This window comes from Carassius gibelio, chromosome B13, assembly GCF_023724105.1.
Source record: "Carassius gibelio isolate Cgi1373 ecotype wild population from Czech Republic chromosome B13, carGib1.2-hapl.c, whole genome shotgun sequence".
Lineage (NCBI taxonomy): Eukaryota > Metazoa > Chordata > Actinopteri > Cypriniformes > Cyprinidae > Carassius > Carassius gibelio.
Window position 1 is genome coordinate 12691165 of NC_068408.1, and position 26824 is coordinate 12717988.

Consider the following 26824-nt stretch of genomic DNA (forward strand, 5'->3'; position numbering starts at 1 on the left):
CAATTGTGTGGATACTTAAAGAAGCAACCATATTTAATTGAACTAATATGTTTCTATGGCAATCAGAGCCATAACAGATAGCTACTACTTTTAAAAATCAATTATAGATGATCAGACTCATAATTAAAACAATGTATCATTTCATGTTTCTGCCTTAAATATTTGCGTATTTGGAGGAATAAATATTGTAAGTGAGTCCTCTTCACATTTAACTCAGCTGTCAGATGCAGAGGCCTTCTTCTCAGCAGACTGTTCCGTCTTCTCAAATCTCATATTTCATGCTCAGGTCTTTACACAGGTGACAGTGAGATGTAAGGACTGGATTACTCAGATCTGCGCTGCTTTTATGTGCTCTAAATGCCACATAGTGTAAGCATCAACCAGAAGCCAGCTATTTCACGGAGCGCTGACTCATTCTGAATGGGTCTGTTTACCCTGCAAACAATTTAGGATGAATCTCCTCTCATAAAAAAATAACCTGCTATTTAGTGGCAAACCTGCATTTTGTGTGGAATACTGTAGGTCTTCAGTACAACTGACAGCTCTGAAAGGTATTGTGCTTCTCTCTGTCAGCATGTAATTACAAACAAAAACATGCATTTCCGATTAAATTCTGTTTACCCGCACCACCCTTCGACAGGAATATGAGATATGCCAGGGTTTTGGAAGCTATTTGAGATCTGAAAATGTTGTTGAAGTAATTTGTCTTGTCTCTTTATTTTAATGGTATGCTGTGCTAAATTATAGTATGGACATTTGAGTTCTGTTTTCTTGTAGAACATCTACATTGTTTTAAAAATGTGAAATGATTAAGATTTCAATGGTTTTGAAAGAAGTCTCTTGTGCTACCAAGACTACATTTATTTGATAAAAGAAATGCAGTAATATTGTGAAATAATAATGAACTGTTTTCCATCTGAATTCATTTTAAAATGTAATTTATTAATGTGATGGCAAATCTGTATTTGCTGCTCAAGTAACATTTCTGATCAATGTTGAAAACGGTTTAATATTTTTTGCAGTACAGTAATATAACACTGTACATTAAAAAGTTTGTGGTTAGTAAGATTTAAAGATAAATAAATATTGCTTAAAATCAGCAAGAATGCATTCAATTGACCAAAAGTGTCAAAAAAGACATTTATAATCACAAAACATGTCTATTTTGAATGTTTGCTGTTCAGTGAACTTTCTGTTAATCAAAAAATCTACAAAAAGCCATGAACAAGAATCGAATTAGCTTAGTAGAATGAATTGTGAAGAATTGAGTAATGGCTGCTGAAAATTCAGCTTTGCTATTACAGGAATAAATCACTTTTCTATATATATTCAAATAGAAAGCAGTTGTTTTAAATTAAAATATTTCTAAAAACAATAATAAAAATATTTTGAAATAATTTAAAACAACTGCTTTCTGTTTGACTATTATGTCTTTTTGAGGATTAAATGCAAAAATAAATGCAGCTGTGGTGAGCATAAGAGACTTCTTTTCAAAAACATAAAATCATTTATTATTCCAAACATTTTACCAGTAGTGTACTTGCTTGTTTGCTTGTATTGTTCAAAGTTAAATGAACCTTTAGCAGATACGTTAGCTGTTTCATGAGAAATTTCTTGGGTCTTTTATCACTAATAAATAATTCCTTTTTGAGCAAGTTTCGCAGAACTTTGATCTGTTTCCCTCGTTGATGATCCTAGCAGTCCACGGTTCCACATATTACAAGCAAGGGATTCTGAAATTGAAAAAGCAGAAGGTAAAGACTCTTGGAAACCTTTGTCTGACCTCTCTGCCATGCTTTTTTACTTTGTTAGCTTAAGGCCAACTCCTACATTTCAGCATCCAGCTGATGGAAAGGGTTCAAAGGAGCATGCGAACAGAAAATTCTCATTTTTCCCAATTGTTGTGGCACCTTTAATTTCATTAGCTTTTCCCCATAGCCCCGCAGGAAAGCTGAGTTTCTAGGGCAACAATCAGAGTAATAGTCTTGCCCATGCAATCTGCTAAAAGCTCCTGCGGCCCACGGGCCCAGGTGTACCCGGGGATTAGAACAAGGCGGGACAGGTGAACTCAGCATGGAATCACTCACAAGTCATACTTATAACCATGCACCCATTATGATAGGGCCTTTTCATTGTTATCATACTGAGCTTATTAGTATGTTTTCTGTATGTTATAACCCAACACCTACCCTTAAATCTAACCTACAGTGACTGTTTTTGCAATTTGAGATTTTAATTAAAATGTTACTTAGCCATTTTCCTCGAGGGGACCATTGGAAGGTTCGTGTCAGGTTTTACATTCCTCGTGGGAACCAAATATTTAATATTGACCTAATTATTGTCTATTTATTGTCTATACACTAACCCTACACCTACGTTTAAATGTAATGTTTAATTAAAACATTATTCATCTTTACGTGGGAAGGTTGTAAATGTATTAAGGTTTAACTTTCTAGGGATGTTTCCCACAAAGTATGATCAGAAGAAGAAAACATATCTTACTTGAAATCTATGGCATGACTTCCTTTCTAGCGCAGCAGGAATAATAAGTCTGTGGTTTAGGGCAGCTCCATAATTCCTGAAAATAATTTTCTGTTATCCCACTCTATTACCTACAGACTATTTTAGGGTGTCCTTCATGAATTTAAGGGACACGTTATATGCTTTTCAAAATTTGATTTTTAATGCGAGCAGTGCTAGACATATATTTAAGCATTTTTCTTCTAATGACTATAATAGAATGTGCATGTTCTCTTTGTCTCTCTTCAGTGAGCAGCATCATCTTCCATTATTCATCCTCTTTACCCCCACGCTTCTGTCATTCTCACTCCTTACCTACTCAGCTCACTGTTACACGGCTCATCATGAGTTACATTTCCAATTAATCTCAACATTATTCAGTCTGAAGCACCGCAAATCTTATCGCAATTGCCATCTGCACAGCAACTGAAGATGTGTTTGAGATATGCATGGGAAGTAATGAAAGCAAACCATGTTCCATTAGTAGGCTGCAAACTTATCTGAGCTGATGACACAGAGGATCAAATCGTTTTGACAGTTTGCTCAGCTAGTTGCAGTGTCTTATTGATTGAATTAAAGATACAGCAGAGTAATTCTTTATGTCCATGCTCACAAATCTGCCATCATTATTAATTGATTCTTGAACCTGAGTATTAAACCAATAGTTCACCCAAAATTGAAAATTTGCTGAAAATGACTCACCCTCAGGCAATCCGAGATATAGATGAGTTCGTTTTTTCATCAGATTTGGAGAAAGGGATCCTCTGCAGTGAATGGGTACCGTCAAAATGAGAGTTTTTTAACTGCAGAGGAACCACTGTGGTGAGCAAGTGATGAAATGCATAATTTCTCCAAATTTGTGCGGATGAAGAAAAACACTAATTTACATCTTGGATGGCTTCAGGGTGAATATATATATATATTTTTAGCAAGTATTCATTTTTGGATGAACTAATCCCGTAACCATTCACTCTTTTTTTGCTTGACAAATCTTATTTATTGTATTTTATGACCAGACTAAACTCTGAATTCTGAAACACATCCAGGTTCCAGGAAACTGAAGAGGGAAAAATGCGGCGAATCATCACTGGTCCGCTGGGATTATGAGCTTTCAAAGTCAGATTTGTGTTAAAGACTGCCAGACACAGTCATTTTAGCATGAACACTGTCTGACAGTTAACGAGACTTTCTTTTTACAAGCACCATTTTTAGTATGTCTTCACAGGATGTTTTTTTTTCTTCCTATTAGCTACTTTAGCAGGTGTAAATAGAACATATTTATAAACTTAAGAATTTCACCTGATATATGGGGTAAAAAAGTTGTAGTGCTGTGCCTGTAAACCATGAAAAACTTTTCACATTTTCTCGATTTGAGATCTGTAAACATTTAGACTTTTTAACATTGACAAATCAGTGTAAACTCTCATTAAATATCAATTTAATGGTTGTTTACAGAGCATTTCCCCTGTCTGCTACCCGCAGATCAGGAACTGCTGCCCTTTTTAACATTGATGATGGTCTATGATGGTCCTCCTCCATCTGCATTACAAACGATTTTGCTTCCTGTGGTAAGTAGACTGCAATTTGAATAACCTGTTTACATTTTATTTCCTGCTTACACAACCAAAACTTGAGAGCTCTGACTGCAGCCTTCTGAAGGGGAACAATGAAACCAAATGGACACTAAACAATCAGCCCATATTCAGCATCTAAAATGATTCAAAAGCACATGTAGAAACTGTCGCCCTCTTGTGGTGTTCCCAAAAACACGTTCATTAATGCACTGAACGTGAATAAAACGTGCTGGGAGGCATCACAGTAAATTGTGATTGTGTTACTAACACTAATACTAAAGCTAACATTAACACATTCTAAACACCGTTCATCCAAACAACCCTTTATTAAACATAATAACAGAAGATCATGATTAAGTACATGGTAAAGGTCAAAGAACGCAGCTCACCTTACTAGAAAAAAACGGTTACATGAATAACTAAACAATTATTTGTTTATTATATTTATAAAATATAATCTATACAACAACAAAACGACAATAATAATGACAACAACAACAACAACAACAATAATACTACTAATAATACTAATAATAATAATAATACAGTTCCTTTTAAAATTAAAAAATCATTTTAATTCAGCTATAATTAATATAATGGATATTGTTCCTCCCCGTGAATCCCTGAATCCGTCTCCGTGATTTCCGTGTTTCCATCCACATCTCTATTCGCGTCTCTGCTCGCCAGCGCTCAGTTTGGGTCTGTGAAGGTTGATGATTGGTTGATGGGAGATGAGAGTCTGGAGGCTCGCGCTTCATACCCGTGTCCGTGTGTTTACACTCAGTACTCCAGACACAGAAGAGCGGCAGCGTCTTGACTATGGCGCTCCACAGATAACAGCGGAGACCACACAACTATGGCATTATAATTTAACGCTTGCGGACAACTTTTTCTACTCGTCCCAACAGGAATAAAGCTGTCAAGTACTTTTGTTTTCGACTTGTTCACGGAAAATCCAGTTGTTTTCAAACAGTACCAGAGAAAACGCATTCGCTGCTTCAGTGGAGTTGTGAATGGGATGAACTTTACGCAGGTTGTTGGCTATTTTGTGTCTCACTACGGAGGGAGACTGCAATGTGCATGACTGAACATTTTCTGTAACTGTAATTCAAAATTTGTCGCTTCGCGATTTGGGTTATTATTATAAACCACGGTGCGATCTTTTGTGAGTTTGTGAAGTTTAAGGAAAAACCCGCCTCCACGTTTTACACTCTGTTTGGAGTGTCCTTCTCAGAGGATTCAGCGAGAGTTCAGCCGACTGGAGCGAGAGCACCTGGGGGGCGTTTGGCAGTAGCGTGACCGGGTGAAGATGCTCTCAGCGTGGACACACCGCGACCAAACTCCCGCTTCCCTGCTCGGTTTAGTTCTACTCTGCGCAACCTTTGTGATCCACGCAGGTACGAGCCATTTTAATAAGAACATATTAACATGCACTGTGTACGTATTAATAATAAACCACTTCCTTATACTTTCGGTCTGAAACATACGAGAGAGGAGAGGAGTGGAATGGATTTTCTAATCACGCGCACTCACGTATAGGCTACACACCCAAAACACGGATAAGTTTAGAGATAACGAGGTCGTCGAGCAGGATTTGTGTTTCTCAACATTTGTCGACTATCAAGACCATTAAGTGATGCCTTGTTTTACACATCAGCAGATGACTCACTGATCGTTTATAAAGAAAGCAAGCTACTTTTTCTGGCCTGCTTTAAAAAAAATTGCATAGAAGCTCCTGCAACCTTTTACAAGAGATAGAAGCATTAATAGAGGGATTATGGGGGAAAATATATTGAATAATGTTTTTGTTGATCCACTTTACTAAATGTCTTTATGCATTATCACTGAAATATAACAGGTGGCACTGTTCATTTGAAATAGTAAACCCTGTATAAAACCCTATCTATCTATCTATCTATCTATCTATCTATCTATCTATCTATCTATCTATCTATCTATCTATGCCGTGATATAGATAACTAAGAACCAGATGAAGGGATGTGACTCTCTCTCTTTCTCTGTCTCTCTCTGCCTTCAGAGAGGAATATTCAGTTGATCTCCTCTCTTTCTGCTTGCCATGCTGAGCTTCCAAGCAGCGGATAAAAAGCAGAACCCCTGGTGTTCTTGGAGTAATTAAGGTTTAGCTCAATGCCTTCCTGGCTCCTGAAAGACAGAAAAAATAAACCTTGTAAAAAAGGAAACAACATCTGAAGAAAAGCAGAGATAGAGAGTTCTGAATTAAAATGTCTTCCTCTCTGGTATTTTACTTTTCCGATTGATGTAGTTTAGGGTTAGCTTAATTTTGTGGAGTAATGAATTTTGCTGAAAGTAGCTCAATTTTGTTTTCATTTGTAATCGGTAATGTGGTCTGAAGTTCATTCGGTTTAAGTACTTTTTACAGAAGAATTTGGAAGAAACCGTGTTGAATTGGCAGCAATGATCATATAGGGATTCCTTTGAAAATGACCTAATATAAATAACCAAACCATTCACTGACATATTTAAAAAGTTCTTATCTGATTGTTATTTGTCATACAAAGGAGACATATTCATGAGTAGATGTTTTTTTTTCATGTTTTTGTTTCTGTATGAAGGCTAGCATACCTTCTGTCTGACCTTAAAAGTGACGGAAAGCAATGAAGCGTCGAAGAAATCTCTATCCCTCTCCGCGCTCTGGCCACATACTGTATGTAATCAGAAGTGCACATTCTAAGGGTTTGGCTGATTGGTTTTCCAATGGGAAAGAGAAATCGGAAAGAAAAAGGACAGGTTGATTTAACGTCAGATTTGGAGACGGATGTGAACTGCAGTTTAATTGTCCTTGCCCTTGATCTGCCAGCAGCGGAGACCATTTTAGAAAACATGCTTATTTGGACATCAGGTTTTTAATATAGACTAGATCAGGCCTAGTTGTCACACAGGGAAGTTGTCTAAAAAATGTAACTGAAAAGGTGAAAAAAGTGTTTTGAGGATATGTGTAGGAACAAGTTGTTTTAAATGTTCTAAATTAATCATCATGAGACAACATGCCATGTTATTGGATTTGTGTTTAGCAAACTATTTTTTTTTCCTTTGGGCAATAAATATTGAAAGTATTCAGCTGCTTTTTTGTAGTCAAGAAATAATTAGATAAACCCACTCAAAGAATTATTCATTGTAGTGTATAAAAAAAGTGACAACTTGCCCTGATCTCACCTATACAGTATGTGAGAAACTGCTTCTGCATACATTTAGCGTCTAGATTTTACAGACAGAAGTACTCCAAGCCTGTCTCTCGTTGAGACGGAGATGTCAGCGCATATTTCATATCATCCATAAAACATCAGACTCAAGATGGATAACGTTTATCTTCTCTCTCATTCTGTCCAGTCCTGTATTCTTCCTCTGCCCCTCCTGTCTGTCTGTATTGTGGATGTGCTGAGCTCAGATTTCCTGTATGGTATAGCTCTCTCAGTGTTGACATACACATTCATTACCCAGACTGCCAGGAACCCACTTCTGGCTCCTTTGCCCAATCAGCTTTTCTCCTCCCTGTTTGTGTGTGTGTCTATGCATGTGTGTTTGTTTGGCAGAACGTCCCTGTATACACTCTTGAGCTGGATCGAGACGGCAGACGTGTGCTGTTGTATACGCAATGGAGTCGCACTGTCTGGATTCACGTGCAGTCGTGCACGGGTTGTGTGTTTTGGGAGCTGGAGAAGATTCCACTCTCGAGACTGCGCTGAATAACACCTAAACTTCTGATTCGTATTGTTTGGACAGTTTCAAGAGGATTAAGTTCAGGCCTAGTGAAAAGTGGGCGGATGTAGGTCAAGCTGAAGTGCCTAAGGTCAAGATGGAGTAGGGAGGTGTCCTCTTGCTTGCCTATCATGTTCAGAGAGCATAACATGTCGGATCCCCCCCATTCAAGGCTGCCGGAATTCTCTGCCGGTAGTCCAGGGCATGGGGGGATAATTGGTTATGTCTGAGAATAGGTCAACTGTGGTTGAGTTTGCTTGCTGTGAAAGGTAAGATTCATGTTGTTAAATTCGTCCATGAATGCAAAATCTACAAAAGGCATAGAGAAGAAAACTTAGGTAGGAAGAGAACCAGCTTGTAATTAGGTCTAGAGGAAGGGAAATGCGAAGGAAGGAATGCATGGATCGGTGAGAGGTCTGGCAGAGATCTGAACCGCCAGTCTTGTGGTGTGCATTAGCTTTATGGCCGCTGTGGGAGGCAGAGAGAGGGGTGAGGAGAGGGCACTGGAGGAGATTGCTGGTTTTCCACTCACCCCCAAACTGTATTATTCATCACTGTAAAGTGGCCCTCTTTAATATTTTAAAGCAGTTTATGGTTGTGCGTGTGATCTGTTTATGATGCAATGGATTTCTGAAGTGGTGTTGGACATGTTTCGTCTGTGCAGGCAGGTGTGAGAGGGGTGGTACAGAAACTTGTTGAGGGTTGTTAGTAACACTTCATTATCGCCTGACTGAATTACATGCTGAATTGTCAGATTATTATTATTATTATTTTTTAAACATTTATTTCAGCCGGTATTTGATATATAATAACTTTTATTCTGCAAGGGTGCATTACATGTATCAGAAGTGACAGTAAAGGCATTTATAATGTTACAAAACATATCAAGCCGCACAACTGTTTCGAGCATGGCTAATCATAAGAGATGTTTCTTGAGCACCAAATATCATATTAGAATGATTTCTGAAGGATCATGTAAGACTGAAAACTGAAGTAATGACTGCTGAATATTTAGCACTGCCATCATAGGAATAAATAACTTTTTAAATTTGTTTATATATTTTAAAAATAGAAAACTGTTATTTTACATTGCATTACATTATGTTTATTTTTTAATTAAATAAATGTGGCCTTGGTGTGCATAAGAGACTTTTCTGGAAAATAATCTTACTGACCTCAAACTTAAGTTTGTGTGTATAAAGTATATATATATATATATATATATATATATATATATATATATATATATTGTAATCTTCATTTTGATTATTTACTCATAGGGACATAGAGAGTGGGTGTATTTTGTTGTTTATCTACCTTAACATTAAAATAGATATGTTTTTTTTCTTTCTTTTATGTGGATATGTGTGTGTGAAGTATGGAGTGCAGCTGTATTCATACTTAAGAGTAAAAAGCAGTGATAAAGAAAAAGCCTGAGAGATATCATCGAGAGATGTAGATCGATGAAGCATAGGGATTGCCTTTTAAATAGACTTTATTAAAAAAAGAGGGTGAGAGTGGAAAGTCAGGAGTCAGAAGCATTGGCATTCAAGCATCATTAAGTCCCTGGCACAGACTGAGAGAAGAAGACAGCGACAGGACGAGAGAAGGAGGGAGAGTGAGGGACAGCGACAGAGAGGAGCGAGTGATGAGCAGATCGTTGAGTGGAGAAGTTTTTATTAAGGTTCTTATCGATGCCTAGAGCTATCTATATTAATGGTGGACATTTTTAATGCTTTGCCAATACTGTGCATGTACAATATCATAAATCTGGAACAAACAGGAAAGGGAGTGTGTGGGAGCGGAAGGACACTAGACTAAAAAGATTTATTGCACATCTCTCTGCAATACTGGTTCTGATTGGTCCATTGCTATATTCAGCGGTTTTTTTATTTTTATTTATGTGTAATGAAGATTCAATTATTAATTTCACTGTTGCTCATGCAACTTTCATATCTGCCAATGACTTCGCTGTCATTGTCTTTTAATGCCAGAATAGCTGACTATAGTAAAAATCACTTTTGGCAAACTTTTAGCATATATATGGTGGGCATAAATTCTGCTAAGCTCAGAAGAAAATAGAAGTAGAAAATACTGTTTATAAAAAAACCCACAAATAGCTGAATAAGAGATTATTTAAAATTAAGAAGGAATTTGTTTTGGCTTACTAGTCCATATAAATATGTATTGCACATGAATAAAATATGCAATTGAATTTTCTTATAGTGTTCACCTTGCTGCTAGGCTGATTTTTTTTTTTTTACTTTGTAATTTACTAAATGCTTTATTCTAATTTAAGTTAATATTTAATTTCAGCTCAAATCAATATTTAATATGGGTGTATTTGTTTATTTATATATTTGGTAAGTAGTCTTTGTACTACCTTACAAAATAACCATGGTTTTATTACAGTAAAAGTGTATCAAACTTTTTTTGGGGGGTGGGGGGGGGGGGATTGATTGTCACAGTTTTACTACAGATACTATGTGAGTAATAGCAGAAAGACTGACTTCAAGGATACATGAACAAGAAGAACAGAGAATCTGTTCAGAGAGTGTTGTGGGGGAACATTGTGTGTAAAGCAATGGGTGGATGATGGGAAAGCAAAGAAAGAGACTTTAATGAAGTCAAAGCGAGGAGTGGATAGCTGAATGAGAATACAAGAGAGAGAGAGAGACTCTTCACCCCTCCCTGGTTTACGGCAGCTGGGTGGTGGTGGTGGGTCGGAGGGGCGGAGAGTGACAGGGTCCGTAGAAGAATGACTCGGTGGGGTGGCTTTGTGGCGGGCTGAATAGAGAACTGAATGGGGCTCTTTTCTGCCACCGTGTGTGGGGTGTTTGTGGGGTGAAGGGCGATGGGGAGGAGGGGTCAGTGTACTCGCAACTCCTTTAGGCACTGAGAGAGTGACTGACGGTGTATGTTTGCGTTTCCTGTCCCGGCTTTCCATTCTTAGTCACACTTGTTTTTCAGTTCTCCCGAACAATGAGCCGTCATGTTTGAGTTTAAAGTCGTAGGGCTTTACTGTACATGTGACCAAGTCTTTCATCTTCTTCTTTTTAATGCCAGCCAGTCGACTCCAAGCTTCACACTTCCCTTGTAGGAGACTCCTGAATATTTCACAATGAGCCAGACCTGCAGCCGAGGCTCATGCCAAGCCAACAGTGTCTTTGGCGGACAGCCTTTCCCCAGGCTGCTGTGTCTGGCAAGGTCCAGCTATGGCTGCATACAGTAGCATCCATTCCAAACCCAACTGCATGACAGACATCTAGAAGTGTCATTCGCTCACTCTCAGGGTTTGCTTTGAGTTGCTGGCTAGAGAAACGATACTCCTCGTTTTGATTGATAGATGGATGTGACTTGTAAAGTTGGTCTTTTTTTCTCTCTAAGCCTCTCTTCTGAGTCAGACTGGCAAACCGATGGCTTGCATCAGGATCTTGAAAGTAATATGTGAAAGTTAAAAGAGTTATGAAAATGAATGAAGGAATGAAGAGCCTTCAGCTCAGACCCCCTGATGGTGCTGGTGGGGGTTTGGGTAGCATGTCAGATTCCTTTCGGCAGGGGTCTGGAAGCGGTGGTGCCAGGGCCACGTGAATAGTTCTCCTGCAGTCCACCTGCCTTTGTGCTTTCTGCCTTGAAAGAGAGACTTTCTGAGGCCATGGAGATTTCCCTCATCTTCTTAGCCTTCAAAGGAAGTTCAACCCGGTCCATGCCTGAAGATTAGACCACAGCCAACCTGTGGTTTATGCCCAAGTGTGACGCTATGGTTTTGTTTCTGTATCTCATACAGAGACAAAATATGGCATCTCTTTCCAATATTTGATTGTTTTTGTTGTCAAACACCTTTCTCTTGTTCTTTTTAGTAGTTCATTCATCTCCTATCCACTCCCTCATGTGCTCCCATTTGTTCTGGTTCCTTTATTGTGAGGGGAGTTTGCATTCCCTTTTCGAAAGCTGGTGTGGAGAATCCTATCATTTTTGTGATTTGAAGGCAGATCTAAAATTCGTGACGAAAAATATGTGCAAACTGTAATGAAAAAGAGATCAGTTAATTACTCATTATCCGCGCTGAAGTTGTAATCGTTCGCCAGCTTAAGTGAAACAAAACACGCCACATTGCACGTCACATTACATGTCACATCGTAATGTCACGTGTCTTTACGGGATGTGTGTGTGGATGTGTGTGAAGATTTGAACAGAAAATCACTTGCAGTGTGAATGAACCACAATTATACGATACCGGGACAAATCCCGGGACACAATATCCATGTGTTTTCAGGAATTTCTGTGTGAAAGAGGCTTTAGTTTAACGCCTATTAAGACTCCCATCTGCCCCAGGGGTGGAGGAGATCTCTTGGGGTTTTTATTAGGGTTCTGCCATGGTTTGCATGCTACAGGGGGCCTCTTGGGAGGGATGTGGCCTGTCTTATCCGAGAACACACACATGCTTGCTCACCGGCTGGTTTTCAATGTCGAAGTGCTGGAACGAAACGTCCCCTGTGTGTGTGGCGTGCTGGTAAAGGCAGTCTGATGGTGTGTGACCAAAGAGTAATGTCCTCTTGTGGCGTCGCTGTAGCTTTCTTTGTGCCAGATGTAGAAGGCCACACACAATGTGCTTTTGTAATAAAGCAACCCTGACTCTGCCTGACTTGGAAATGAGAATGTTTGAGAGTGTATGACACCCGAGAGAAGTGTATAAATGTTAATAAATATATCCAGTCTAGAGGTTCACAGGGAAAGCAATGCAGTAAATGTTTTATCCACTGGAGCTGTTGTGTAGAATTTGACCTTTACAAATGAACCCAATGAAAGGCACTCTTTACACATCTAAAGCAGGTCATGTCTAGTCAAGGAGGCCCAGTTCCACAGTCAACGCCCTTGGGATGAGTGTCATGGATTTTGGCTGCACCCTGACTGCTGGGCTTGTTCTGGAAAAAGCAAAATAGTGATGCTTAATCCCTATGGAGTATGTGTTTTTGCCGCTTCCACACCCTCTGGCCCGACTCCCAGACTCTGGTGATGCGTCCCCACCGACAAGGTTCTGGAGCCATTTAATGTTTTTAAATGCAGAAAAGGGTTAATCGGAAAAAGTTGGTTCTGTGATTCCCTGTGAAATCTGCTTTTAGGGGTGGGGTACTTTCAGTCGTACACCAAGTAAAGTTTTACTTGTAATAGTTATAGTGACTACTTCTGGAAGCTGTTTGAAGTGGGAATGCAGAGGTGCAATGCACGCTTATTTTACAGACATCATACACAAAGGCTTCAGACACTTTTTTTTTTTGAGCAGTCTCTTCCATTTAAAAAAGCGTATGATTGCATAAAGACAGTGAACTAAAAAACTTTTTAGGGCTGAGTAAATATAAAGATTTTTTTTCTTCTTCAAATAATCACAGTTTTCATTGGAATAGTATGAAGCGTGTATTGAATTTGATGCAGTAAAACTACAGTATACCAGCCACATAACGGTGAGAAACATTTTTTTTTTTTTACTTGTTCTAATGGGCTGCTGGCAAAAACAAACAAAACTGAAAATGTCTAAAACCAGTTCTTTTTAGTGAATTAAAAAAACATCACAACCCGCTTGATTCCGAACGAATGACTCTTACAATACGTTTATTTTAAGGAATAGTTAAAAAAAATACAAATTACTGATTTGAATGAGTCTCATACACAAATGGGTTTTATAATGGAAATATATTCAATTAATCTCCAAATTACTTTAGATGTTTAAATATGTTCTCAAATCTTTTAGTTAGCCGGTTAAGTAGTAGCATAGCAAGTTCAGACACAAGAATGGTTTAAAAATGTGAGCGGTAGCTGAACCTGACAGGTTGTGGGTGATGGGATGAGTGCGAAAGAGCAATTGGAGAGTGAAGTGAAGCAGAGGGGGTCTTAAACTACTAACTGGGGTTCACAGCAAGGCCATTTTCACAAGGCCTGTCAATCAGGTGTGTTTTCACACACCTCACTTGTGCAAACTCAACAAGCTTCACTTTGACACTTTACCTTAATCTAGATTGGCATCTTCGCACTTATTGCTAGTGCAATGTTTGGATTTTCTGCGTTCACTTGTTTTTTTTTTACTTATGCCCCCTCTTCAGTTCCCCAAGCCTCTTACCCACTGATGGACAGATGGATGGCACGGCCGACCTCACTCTCACCTTTCTGCTCACTCAGCTCCGCTTCACCTCTCTAATATGGCTACTTGCAGACCCTGATACTTTGCGGAGACATCTCATAAAAGCTGTCACGGCCGACACTTTCCCAATCCCCGCCTGCTCATCCATCCATTCACAGTGAGCACTGTCCTTAAGTGTGTAAATCACAGCAATGGGGTTGACTAGCACCCTATCACAGTGTGGCTCATGTTTACAAGGATTAAGGAAACAGATGGACGGCCATGCTGACTGGTGTGGCTTCATTAACTCCCTGCGCGACCGTTCTAAACTCTGCCGCCCCTGCACGTCTCGCTCCGGAGCGCTCCGTACAGAGCCCAGCCAGACCTGAGGTCTGTGGGGAGGGGGAGCAGGATTGCACTCATGAAGGCTGTGAAGATGTTTATCGATCTGAAAGCTGAGATGTGGGCAGGGTGTTTCTCTTTGATTGATTAATGTTGAAGTGAAGCAGTGGGACTTTCTTTAAGAATGATTTCTGACATCATGTTGTCAGACCATCGGTGGGAGAATGTTTTTTTTTTCTATCCCACTACAGTTCTGTATATGACGGTTCTTAAGGTTTTTATGGCTGTATTTGACTTGACTGAGATTAAGCTTAATAATAATAACAAACATTATTTAAAATGTACATCAGGACTGATAGGAGTTATTTTTATTATTTGACCACACATTTGTCAAGATCCAAAGTGTTTCTTTCTGATTTTTGTTGTGAATGCATGATATTTCAGAGCAACATTGTTTATTGAATGGTTTTAGATAATACATATTTACATTTTTAATTTTTTAATGTTTATGCTCATTTTTCCAATTTTATATATAAACAACCATTGCCATTGTCTTACGCTTAAAGTTTACCTTTTAAAACATGAATTTAGTTACATAGAAAAGTGTAATCTTCTGCAGGTATTAAAATGAATCTCAGTATCTGATAGTTTACTACATTATTGCAGCATTTAAATCTGAAAATAAAATGAAATTTACATTTTAAAATTTTTATAAAAAAATTTCTTTAAGTCATATGATGCTATTTAAATTTTCCTTTCTCTTTGGAGTGTTAAAAGATCTGTAAAGTTTCAAAGACTAAAGTCTCAAAGCCAAAGAGATATTCTTTATAAAAGTTATATATATATATATATATATATATATATATATATATATATATATATATATATATATATATATATATATATATATATATATATATATATATGTATATGTATATATATGTATATGTATATGTATATGTGGTTGAATAAAAATATTTGGAAATTATTTATAAAAATTACCTCAAGTTAGCACCAGCAAGCTTGTTAGCTAGACAGTTAGCATCAGCTAACAATATTTACTTATTTTCAGTACGGTTATGAATAAACATTCATGTCTGTCTACTCGTCTAGTTAATCCAAACAATATACATATGTATAACGTTACTGTTGATAAACAATATAAAAACAGACGTCACATAGGACATGGTAGCATTTTAATAAAGCTGTTAATATTACGGCAGCAGGGAATTTGAACATACACAAATTATTTTATTTAATCTATTAGTTTAAGGTTTTTTTTTTTAGTTTTTTTTTTTTAACCTAAAACACAGAGAAGCTGATTGATTTGTCTGCATCGTCTGCACTCGAGAATTTCAGTGGGCTTTAACAGATTAACTCCCAAACAACTGACAATTTTGACCTAAATATGATTTTCAGTTACAATAATTAATCCAAAATTTTGACATTAATAACTTACTTTTAGCAACATCAGACGCACGCGCACTCACAAGATCTCTCTGTTCTCACTTCTGTAGACTCGCACTAAATGGTTCATTTGAATCAGTGAGTGGTCGACTCCAGAACAGCTGCAATCGGATCATTCTAATTCGTAAACAAATCGTTTGGTGCGCTTCTGCGTGTCGGAGCACGTGATATATTATAGGGAGTAACGATGTGTTTTATGAAATGTAGTGAAGTTAAAAGTACGATTTTATGCTTTGGAATGTAGTGAAGTAAAAGTAAAAGTTACTCAAAATAAAACTACTCCAGTAAAGTACAGATACTTGAAAAAGTACTTAAGTACAGTAACGAAGTAAAGCTACTTCGTTACTGTCCACCACTGAACGCCGCCCAAATGGTCACTTAAAGAAACAAGGTGTAGCTTTTATTGTCACTGTTGCCACCGGCGCCATGTAGTGGAGACACTGTGTGTTTCGCTGTGAAAGAGAAACTACCATGTTTGGCCTTCCAAAAGAGGACACAACTACAAATCAGTGGTTGAGTTGTATTTACAACACTGTTCCGGAACAGTTCAACCCAAATATTCAGATGTGTGCAGCACATTTCACATAGGAGGAGGACTGTTTCCTGAATCGGTAGCCTACGATGCATCTGTGCACAAAGGCTGTTTCTGTAAAGTGGGGCAATTCCAACTTTGCAAGGACATTCTGGCGCTTCTGACTCACAACCTGTAAATACGTTTACATATTGAAAGAATTTGCCACTGATGTTATCTAACGCAAATTTTGAGCAGTGTAGAGTAGCGCTTGTTGTTTGTTGTTTCTCTGATCACAAATGCAGATATGGTTTTATGTTTATGTGGCGCCATACGCAATGCGTAAAAAGACAGTATAAGCCATTATAATCAGTAATTATATTCCCATTGGATGAAACAAATGCCTCGTTTGTAATGGGTTTTATTCTGTCGTCGAACTGGGACACACGGCATCACAGTATGTTAAGGGGGCATAACATTTCCATCACACGCTTGAGACATTCAGTCAATCACAACGCACTGGATAACTGGCCAATCGGCGTACACCTCGCTTTTCAGACCGATGAGCTTTGTAAAAATTTTACCTTAAAATTACACAAAATAATGTTATTTTTAGCAATTTCATATAACCCATTTAAAGAATTCAATCATGAAAGATATCTAAGTAGTTATGGAAAATACAATTCAGTTTGAAATAATCAGATACTAATAAACAGATAATTATTTTCATGTTATGACCGAAAACTGATAAATGGCTAATATTAATATCTTGATCAAATTAATTAAATAACTAAATAAAGATACTACAATTACAACATTATAACATACAGTATGGAAAATTAGATTTTTATTATGACATTATGTGAAGATTACATTTAACAGTGTGTATTAAATTATTTGCGTTTTTAGAGATAAACTTTAAGTGTGATAATGGGTGCCTAAAAATTTAAAAACAGGGGATATTAGAATTAACAATTAAATATCCATTAGCAAGCAGTTGAGAACAATAAATAAAAAAATGACATTGGCTGTTTTGAAAATGAATTTTGTTTCTAGCACTGAAGATGACACAATAAATTTGTCTTTTACTACAGAATGAGAGAACTGAAATCAGTTACACTTCATAAGATTCTCATTCGTTCTATAGCAGGAAAAAACAGTCTTCTATCTGTACCTTCTCTACTGTAAGCCACGTAGAGTGCAGTTAAGCCTCAAAGCCTAACCTTTTGTGCCAGCGCACAAGGTTAACCTAAACCTCCAAACCCTCTTCCTTTGTCTGAAGTGTAGCATTTTAACATTAAACGACCAAACATTAAATCTTAATAGCTGACTTGAGCAGGGACAAACAGACAACCAGCAGCCCATGGGATAGAGAGGTTTGACAGAAGATGCTTTTGGAAGGACAGGCTCACAGGAAGTCTTTGTGTGTATTCTCCGGTCTGTCAGGAGAGATGTAAGAGCTGTACCCTACAGTATGTCACTCAGGGGTTGACAGGTGGTGGAAGAAACAAACTGGCATGAAAGACTAACTTCTGTTCTGGGGTCAGAGAATACTTTTGGTGGAGGTCTTTATGTTGCCATCTGTCCATAACAGGGATTTAGGCACAACAAAAGCTCTACGGGGATCTGCAAGGGTAAACGTATTCCCAGTCATTTAAACTTTTTAAACTTTTTCCTATTAACAGATTTTATTTTATTCACTAATATTGATCAATTAATTCGTCTATATTTTTGTTTATATTATGTTTTAATTTGAGGTGTCATCACTGTAATACCTTCTTCTAGTCTCTCATAATCACTTATAAATACCCCATTTGTCCCTTTTAATTTTTTATTTCCAGAATAAATTGAAGGTGAAATGGTGGAGAAAAGAAGGCACATGAAGCCTATCTCGCAGTCATTTGCTGCTTACATCTTCTGCTGTCAGCAGCAAATAACGATTATGTTGTTGTGCACACGCTCTTGCTATTAAGTGCAAGAACGCTTTTGTTTCATTGATTTAAATTACCAAGTGTTACTGAAAGCAAGTCTTTGTTAGTTGATGTGTCCACCCTTGTCTCATACGCTTGCATACATCTGCGTTTAAGCATTTATTTGTTTGTGCACGTGTTTACATTGAGTGACCGTTATACAGTGGTGTGGAGTGTGTAAATCTGGACGCTTAAGCGCCACAGATATGTCCCGAAGACACAGACGCATTGGAAAACATGACCTACAATCGACTGGAGACAGTCAGATAGAAATGGTGGGAACAAGGATGAATAGGACATATTGAAACAAACCCACCTGCCCTCTTTTCCTCTTCCCTCAGCGAGAGGGCCAATTACATGACTATGTCTTACCTGTCTTTCATCTAGTGAGGGGAGCAGTGTTGAAATGACGGCCCTCTTGCATGTAATTATACAGAGACGTCCTGGATAAGGGTGTCTGTCGCACCCTGTGACAGAGATACAGCCTTAAATACCTCTGAAGGACATAAAAAGAGTCGTCTGACTCTTTGATCAATTCGAACCTTGAGGCTTCTTCTGTTTCTTGAAGAGTCTCTTTTTCAATCTGGTTTGGTGATTTGTCAGAAACATTAACACTAATTATTATTCCGTAATGTGGTTCTGTTTCTGTTACAGAATGTCTGATGTGTGAAATAGGCTTCTCAAAAATGAAGGACAACTCCAAAAGAGGCCCAAGTTAATCAAATATGCAATGGCAGTGTGATTTCATAGCTTAGTATTAATCTAATTTGATTAAAATATTTGTTTGTGAATTGTTTTAGTACTCCAAAAATGTGAGATTTTCTATTTTCAGATGTAACTGAAGGGTACTGTAACTTTACTCAAAACTTCCTCCATAAAAAAAGAAAACGGATTTAAAATATGACCTTATTTAAACGTCAGTGACACCTTTTGAGTGTTCAGAAACTTTGCCCACCCAGTCACAGTGAGGTAATAGAAAGTATGGCCGATACTGTTATTCCCGAACATTTTCTCCCTAAATTGTTTGGTAATTATCACCTCGAGAGATGAAACTAACATTTAACTTCAGAAATGTTACATTGTGCAATAAAATTACCACCAGACGAACTGTGAAACTAAATATTCTTGTCTATTATAAACCAAGCTGAGGTCTTTAGAGTGGCTGTTCTTCAGAGGAAGGAAGTATAAAATAAATGTAAGGGATTTTCGTTTGATATCTGCAATTTGGTTCAAAAAGAAATAATGCTAGGTCTTTGTAGATTGAAAATATTCTCCAGACTAACTAGCCTATAAATTAGCTGATTTCATTGAGCGTAATAAAGTCAGACCGCAGTCTGCTGTAAGATTTAAGAGCCATTGATGTCATGCATGGTCGAATGGCATTTCACCACAACTCATCCAAAGGTCAGAAAACAAAGGCTTCAGTAAAAGACAGATTTTGAACAAAAGACAGATTAATATATGAAACACAAGACAGTGTTGAATAATGTTGCAGCTATAGCAGATAAAACATTGCCATAGACATAAAAATGCCATGGAAGATGTGCCTGTGCAAAAAATATCTTACCAGTGCAGATCAGTTGCAACAGTTTTTGTTTAACATTTTTATCATTCAATTATAATTTATTAATGTTCCCACCAATTTTGATGTGTGTCTTGCTCACAACATTAGCTGTCTCCTGTGGTGCATCGCTCACAACTGAAGCACAAAATCTATATCATGTTCAGTGTCCCCATGCTGTGACTGGACTGGTCCCTTTTTCCAACAATTGCATAAATGCCATTCACAGCCTTACATTTAGTCATTTTTATGTCTATTTCAACCACATTTTAGTAACAGTGATTTTTAACCACCCATACCTTAAAGAGATTTGACCCATAATTGTCTTTTATGTTGTTCCAAAGACTTGGAACTCAAAAGAAGACATTTATTTGAAGACTGTTTTTGTCCATACAATGAAAGACAGTGGGGTTCAGTGTTGTTTTGAACCCCACTGACTTCCACTTTATGGACACTGAGATTTTGTTCAATTTCAATTTTTGTTCATTTTTGTATGAACTATCCCTTTAATTTTCAATCTCACTTACTACTCCAGTAATCACGTCAATTCTGGAGCTCCAGGTTTCCTGGATCACAGCCATGGATTTTCAGTCCTGGCTTTCAGATTAGCTTTGAGGCTTTTGGGAGATGGATGGTCAAAGGGAAAGGAGGATGGGATTGAGGAGGCTCACAGAAGAGAGAGAGAGAGAAAGAGAGAGAGGGATGGCATAGGGATTAGCGTGGTTTTGATGAAATGGTGTTGTCCATCTCAGAGGACCTACAAACGGACTTATTATCAAATGGTGTCCGCAGGAGGGAGTTCAACCCCCACCTAAGCTTTTTTTTTCATGCTCACTTTTTTACCCTGTTTATTCAAGGGATTACGGACCCCTAATCTCTTTGAACCATAATTCAGATTAGATTCTGTATTATTTTTAGGGCCTGGCCGGTCCTGTACCCAACTCGCGCTCTTACTGACCATGTTACTCTAATAGAAAATGTATTAAAATGCTTGACCACTGTCCTAGATTCCAAAAACATGACATCAGAGTGATGATCTAAACAGACAGACTCCATCAGCATACAGCGCATGTATTCATCACTTCGCCACTTATGACACACCGCTATTGATTTCTTCGTTGGCATGTTTGCGTTGTTGTTCATGTGAACGTTTAAGCATGCCCACGGGGAGTGCGGAGCGACTGAGACAGAGCGGGAACAAGCCAGCGTTGAGAAGATTACTTGATGATGAGCTCTGTCATTGTATCATACATATTCCCCCTTCAACATATTTTCTCTGTTGATTATTACTGCATACATGGCCTGATCTGCCCTTTTTGTGTGTGTGTGTGTGTGTGTGTGTGTTGATTCCGGCAAAAAATAAAAACAGATTAGGGATTACATAGCCTCTGACACATGCTGTTCACTGACCACTTGATGCATATTTTACACACAAATGTCAACTGAGTTCAAATCTTATTATTTGGTGCAACTTAAGTGCACACAGAATATTTTTTAATCACTCCTAAATCAAGGCAAGATACCAAGTTCGTACAGTGGTTTCTTTTGAGGAAGAACAAACCGGGAATAGTCTTCAGAGTTTTAAGGCATTTAGCAGCAAGGTGACTACATACTGTATCCATGAACAAAGCTGAAATTGTGTCTGTGAAGTAATGAGTGTTTTCTTTTTTTTTGACTGCACAACTTCTGATCACAAAGTCTACACATTTTTCTGCCTTTTTTTTTTTCTTTTTTCTTATTTTTGGCCAGATTGAGCTACAGGTTTCCATGGTCTTGAAAGATCTGGACATTTTATAAGAATTATTGAGATTAAATTAATATATTTTTTAAATTAATATAACTTTATTTATTTAGGATTTTGTATAAAAAGAACATGATATCAAAGTGAAACAAAAATATAAAGGTTTAAAAGGTTAGGGTTGGTAAGATAAAAAAAAAAATGCTTTTGAAATAAGTATTTTATGGTCACCGAAATTGCATGTAGTTGATCAGAAATACAGTAAAACATTACAGTTTTGAAATATTATTAAAATGTAATATTAAATATTTCTAATTTAATATATTTAAAAAAAATTCCTTTGATGGCAAAGCTGATGTGTTTCATAGTCCTTCAGAAATCATTCTGATATGATGAATTGGTGTGTGCATAAATAAATATATACATGTATATTTTATTATTAATTCTTAATATTTTTGTGGAGAATATTAAGTTTTGAAATAGTAAAAAAAAATTCTGAATTCTTTGAATATGAAGTAAAAATGTTGTGGAACATTTATTAATATTTTTTACTGTCATATTATTCAGTTTAATCAGAAATAGAAAGCATTTTATTTCCACACAAGGAATTCGTCTTGGTGTCAGGCATCCTCAATAAGTGTTCATTTCATTTAACAACTGAAATTAATATGGTATGTTACCCCATACTGAACCCAAACATTCAAATGAAAGTTATGTGTACCTTATCTGCAAGAAATTATTTTTGGTAAGTACAATATTTTATTCACTGATTATTAATCTATAAAAAAATGTCTGGGAAATTCATTGGTCAAAAGGTGTGCTCGAGGCTGCAGTGAGTATCAGGCATGCTGTCTGTCTGAGATGAAGAATTACATCACTTATTCAATGAATGTTTAGTATTGTGTCATTCAGCTGTACCTGGGCACTTGGGCTGTTATGTAATAGCAGAGGCTCATCTTTAAGACAGCCTAGACACATACACACGCATCTGTCCTCTTCTGCTTCCCCTAACATACAGTACAATCCTTTGAAAGATGGGCTTTGCTTTTAGCATCCTCATGTTGCTTTACTGCTTGTTTGCACCCCCCCCGTTTAAGATGAATTATGAAGCAAGAAGAGGGAGCAGAGAGCTGCAGCAAGTGAGCGTTGAGGTGTTCAGCCCCGGGCAGAGAGAGATACAGAGATAGAAAGAGACTTTGTCTTCTCCTTTAGCTTACTAATGCATCTATTCTCACTGGACCACATAATATGCACCTGAGCTAAACAAATAAAAGCATGCATCCAACTGCATATTAGAATTGGTTTTATTGCTCATATGAGGGAGATTGAGGGGTTTGCTGTGTGTTTACACTAGCTTCCTCTCAGCCGGGGCCCGGATCTGGCTGCAGTGTACATTTCATTATTCTTCCCTCCTCCAGGGAACGCCTGAGAGGATCTAGTGGGCTAGGCTAAACAGAGCGCAATTAGATTATGAGCTGGAAGATTTTAGGGTGCTGGCAGGTAATTGGTCACCACTTCTTTTAATATCACCTTCCCAACTTGAGCGCATCAGTGATGTTATCCAATTTACACGCGCTACTTTGTGTTTTCATTGCATTTTCCTCTCGTCTAGTTCGGTTTGCTGATAGCGATCTTGATGTCTCTTGGTTTATCATTCCCTTACTCTCTCGCACTCTCTCTGTTTTTCCTCATGTGATGTTTACGAATTGCATTTCATGGTACAGTGAGATTAGAGCATGACTTGAAACGCCCTGGTTCACTTCAGACTTCTGGGATGGATTTTAAGTATGCATGAGTCACAGTGGATGCGGACTAGTTGTTGAATATTTTACTTCATAAAAGTTAACTAAGAACATTAATATACAACATGCAGTGTACGTCTGTTGGATGTTGTACAGAATATGGTTTAGATTGTACACTAGGGAGAAATCTTATGTTTTTACTGTACAGTATTATTAAATATATAGCACTTATGTGAAGTGATAAATTGCTCCATGTCGGTAAGTGACTCATGGTTGCCTTGTAGTGGTAATAAAGTTTCTAGGCTAAAATATAGCCTCTTAAACTATGTACAAATACACAGGTGTGATATTATTTAAGTACTTCATAGTCTCTTAAAGAACTTCATTACATTAAAAGCTGACTGGTGTTCTCCACAGTACATTAAGTAGTCGAACGTGTTTATGTGAGGTGATAAAAATGAACAGATTTTAATAGTATTTATACTTTTAATTCGTACTGTGGTTTTAGTAATAGCCCCTAGACATTTTTTGTTAATTTTGGTTTAGATTGTTAATTTCCCTCAAGGTATTATACTTGCTTTTTGTTAAAAATCTTTAGTGAATTTTTTTAACCAAGGATTTTTTTTTTATCTTAAAGTATTGTTACAAAATTTGCAATTAAAATTGCTCCTTAAAATTCTAAGTTCATAGACTTTGCACATGTAAATGTAATTCATAGTGATTCATCAAAAAGTACAATGTAGTATAATTGTGCACATGGCAGCTTAGTGGCGAGGTTCTTTTACAGGTTTGATCCCAGGATGAGGTGACCTGTGAACTGGCAATTATTAAGAGAATGCTATTACCATTTTGCCCTTTGAGCAGGACACTTAACCTCAGGTTGCTCCAGGGAAACTGCTGAGTAACTATTCAGCTGAAGTTAAATACCCAGAAGTCAAAAGACTTACCATTCTGTTAAAAATATAATACTTTGTTCAGCTTCTTTTTCATTCAAGCAATTCATTTTGATGGGCTGGCTGTTAATATTTTAAGGAGCCATTATTGACATTATTGATCATTTAATGTATAGTGACAAGGAATTATGACGGTTGTGGTAATATATATATATATATATATATATATATATATATATATATATATATATATATATATATATATATATATATGATAATTCAGAAATAAAACAAATATGCTGATTTGCTGCAAAAGAAACAATATTATCATTGATGTAAACCATTGTGTGTTAACTGATGTTTTTTATGGCTCTTTGAGGAATAGAAGATTCAAAAGAACAGCATTTATTTAAAACATGTTCTTTTGATTAATTCACTGCATCCTTGCTGAGTAAAAGTAATAATTTATTGGGGGAAAAAACAAAATCTTACTCTCCCCAAACTTTTATGGAAGTGTAAATTATAGAACTATACCTGAAACTGCTATTGAGTCAGGCATAATTGCTCTGAACGCACCTCATTTACCATCCATTTGTACCTTCAATGTGAAGCTCTGATTGCCCCTTTTACCCCTGCTGTAACCTTTCATGTCTTTTCTGAGTTGTCCCATGGCCAAAGGCCCACTCAGGCTTGTTGTCAGTAGTTGTCCTGGGTATTGTTTCAGACAGCTAAGTGTGAAGAGTCAGTTAATACAAGACCCCTGAGATATGCAACATTCATATGACAGGCTTTTCTCTTAATAGCAGACAAGCGCTTTCAAAAAATACACACCCATTCCACTGAAATAGCAGGTTCATTGGCCCTAAAAGGTTTGAGAGCGTCCCACAGGGACACTTGGATATTATATTGGTTTGAGTGTGTGAGGATGTGTGTGTGCATGCCGGTTGCGGTGCACATGGAAATGATTTTGGACTCATATTGGTTTTCTATTCTCTGTTTCCATGTACAATAGAGGCTATTTTTTTCACCTACAGTATGTTTTTCTAAAGCATTTCCCGGGAAAAAATGTTTTTGGCTTGCATGTGATTTAGCTATGATTTCACAAAGCGATTATAGGCTCTCGTGGAAATATAATCTATTATGATTGACTGCAATAATCTGGGCTTTGGTGAAGGTCTGAGGGGGGGCGAGTATGGGCGGCATTGTTTATTCCTATACTCCTGTAGACCACCCTGACCATGACATCATCCGTTAGAGCCCCCATATGTTGCCTTTGCTCATGTTAATGACATTCGTAAGTGGATTTACCCACTCTCTCAGATTTTGGCTTTAGTAACGGTCACCGTGTTGCTGTGGAATCCGTACGGATTTGTCTGTAACAGCACATTCATAGATAAAGTGATTTTTTCTAAAGCACCTCATGTTATTTGTCTCTGTCCTCTCTTCTAAGCTGGCTGGCTTGCCCTAATTGTGTTTGGCATTGTGTTTAAAGGGATAGTTCACCCATAAATTTCATTTACTCCCCCTTATGTTGTTCTAAACTTCTACGACTTTCCTTCTTGATGCACAAGGACTTGAGCTTAAAAGCATCAAAAAGGAATGAAATGCATCATTGAACTCCATATGACTTGTGCACTATATTCCAAATCTTCTGAATCCAGATAGTAATTTATATGAAAGCAGACCTAAATTGAAGTTTATTTAGTAATAGTCATCACTGATAATATGCTGAGCCACTGCTTCTAGTCAGAGAGTTGAAAGGATCAATCCAATTCATGAAAAAATCAATTCATAAAAAAGGATTCAAAAAAGTAGTACATGAATTAAACTTCTTTTAGTTCACTTGAACACACTTTTATAACATTTTTATTGTAATTTAACATCCTTGTTGAAGCTTGAAAGCTTCTGTCTTCATCCATAGTAATTGCATAGAAATGTATTTTTATGTTCTACAGAAAAAAATAAGTAATACATGTTTGCAATGACATAAAGATGAGTAAATAAAGATAAGGTTTTATAAAGTAATGCTGTCAGTCGATTAAAAAAATATCTAATTAATCAAGCACGTTTGTGTTTAATCACAGTTAACATAAAAATGTGTAATCCTAAATATATTCTTACATTGCATCTCCAAATGAACATAGAAGAAAGAAAGTCTATTTTAAATAATTGTGTGAAGTGGTCATATGATGCTTTTTTAAAGATCATTATTTTGTGTATTTGGTGTAACAGAATATGTTGACATGCTTTAATGTTCAAAAAACACATAATTTTTCAAATACTGTACATTATTGTATGTCCTCTATGCCCCGCGTCTCTCAGACACTTCAAGTCCCTCCTTCAGACAAGCACAGTCTGCTCTGATTGGCCAACTGACCCAGTGCATTGTGATTGGCTGGTTAATAATGTCCTTAGTTTTACCATCAGGTCAAGCCTGAAAGTGATAGTGTTTAATTTTGATGAAGAATATCTTTTTGGATTTGAAACTTTAGTCTTTGCAACTTTACAGATCTTCTTTATGGACCAAGAGCTTGTTACTCTCCAAAGAGAAAGGAAAACATTTAAATTGCATCATATGAGCCCTTTAATGGCATTTTTTTAATGGGATTTTTTTTAATCAGTTTTTTCGGATAAAATGAGTAAATATAGCCAT

General features: G+C 37.1%; 1 protein-coding gene across 3 annotated transcripts in view; it reads left to right on the forward strand.

Annotated features, from left to right (window-relative positions):
- The first annotated feature begins 4771 nt into the window (after positions 1-4771).
- unc5b (unc-5 netrin receptor B) overlaps positions 4772-26824 on the forward strand; it is a 53676-nt gene continuing 31623 nt past the window's right edge. For 2 of the 3 annotated variants that reach the window (XM_052573213.1, XM_052573215.1), the window contains exon 1: positions 4773-5491. In XM_052573213.1, coding sequence (XP_052429173.1) covers positions 5404-5491 — 88 coding nt within the window. In that variant the 5' untranslated portion in view covers positions 4773-5403. Of the gene's footprint in view, positions 5492-26824 lie in introns of all 3 variants that reach the window. The other variant, XM_052573214.1, reaches the window with a different exon arrangement.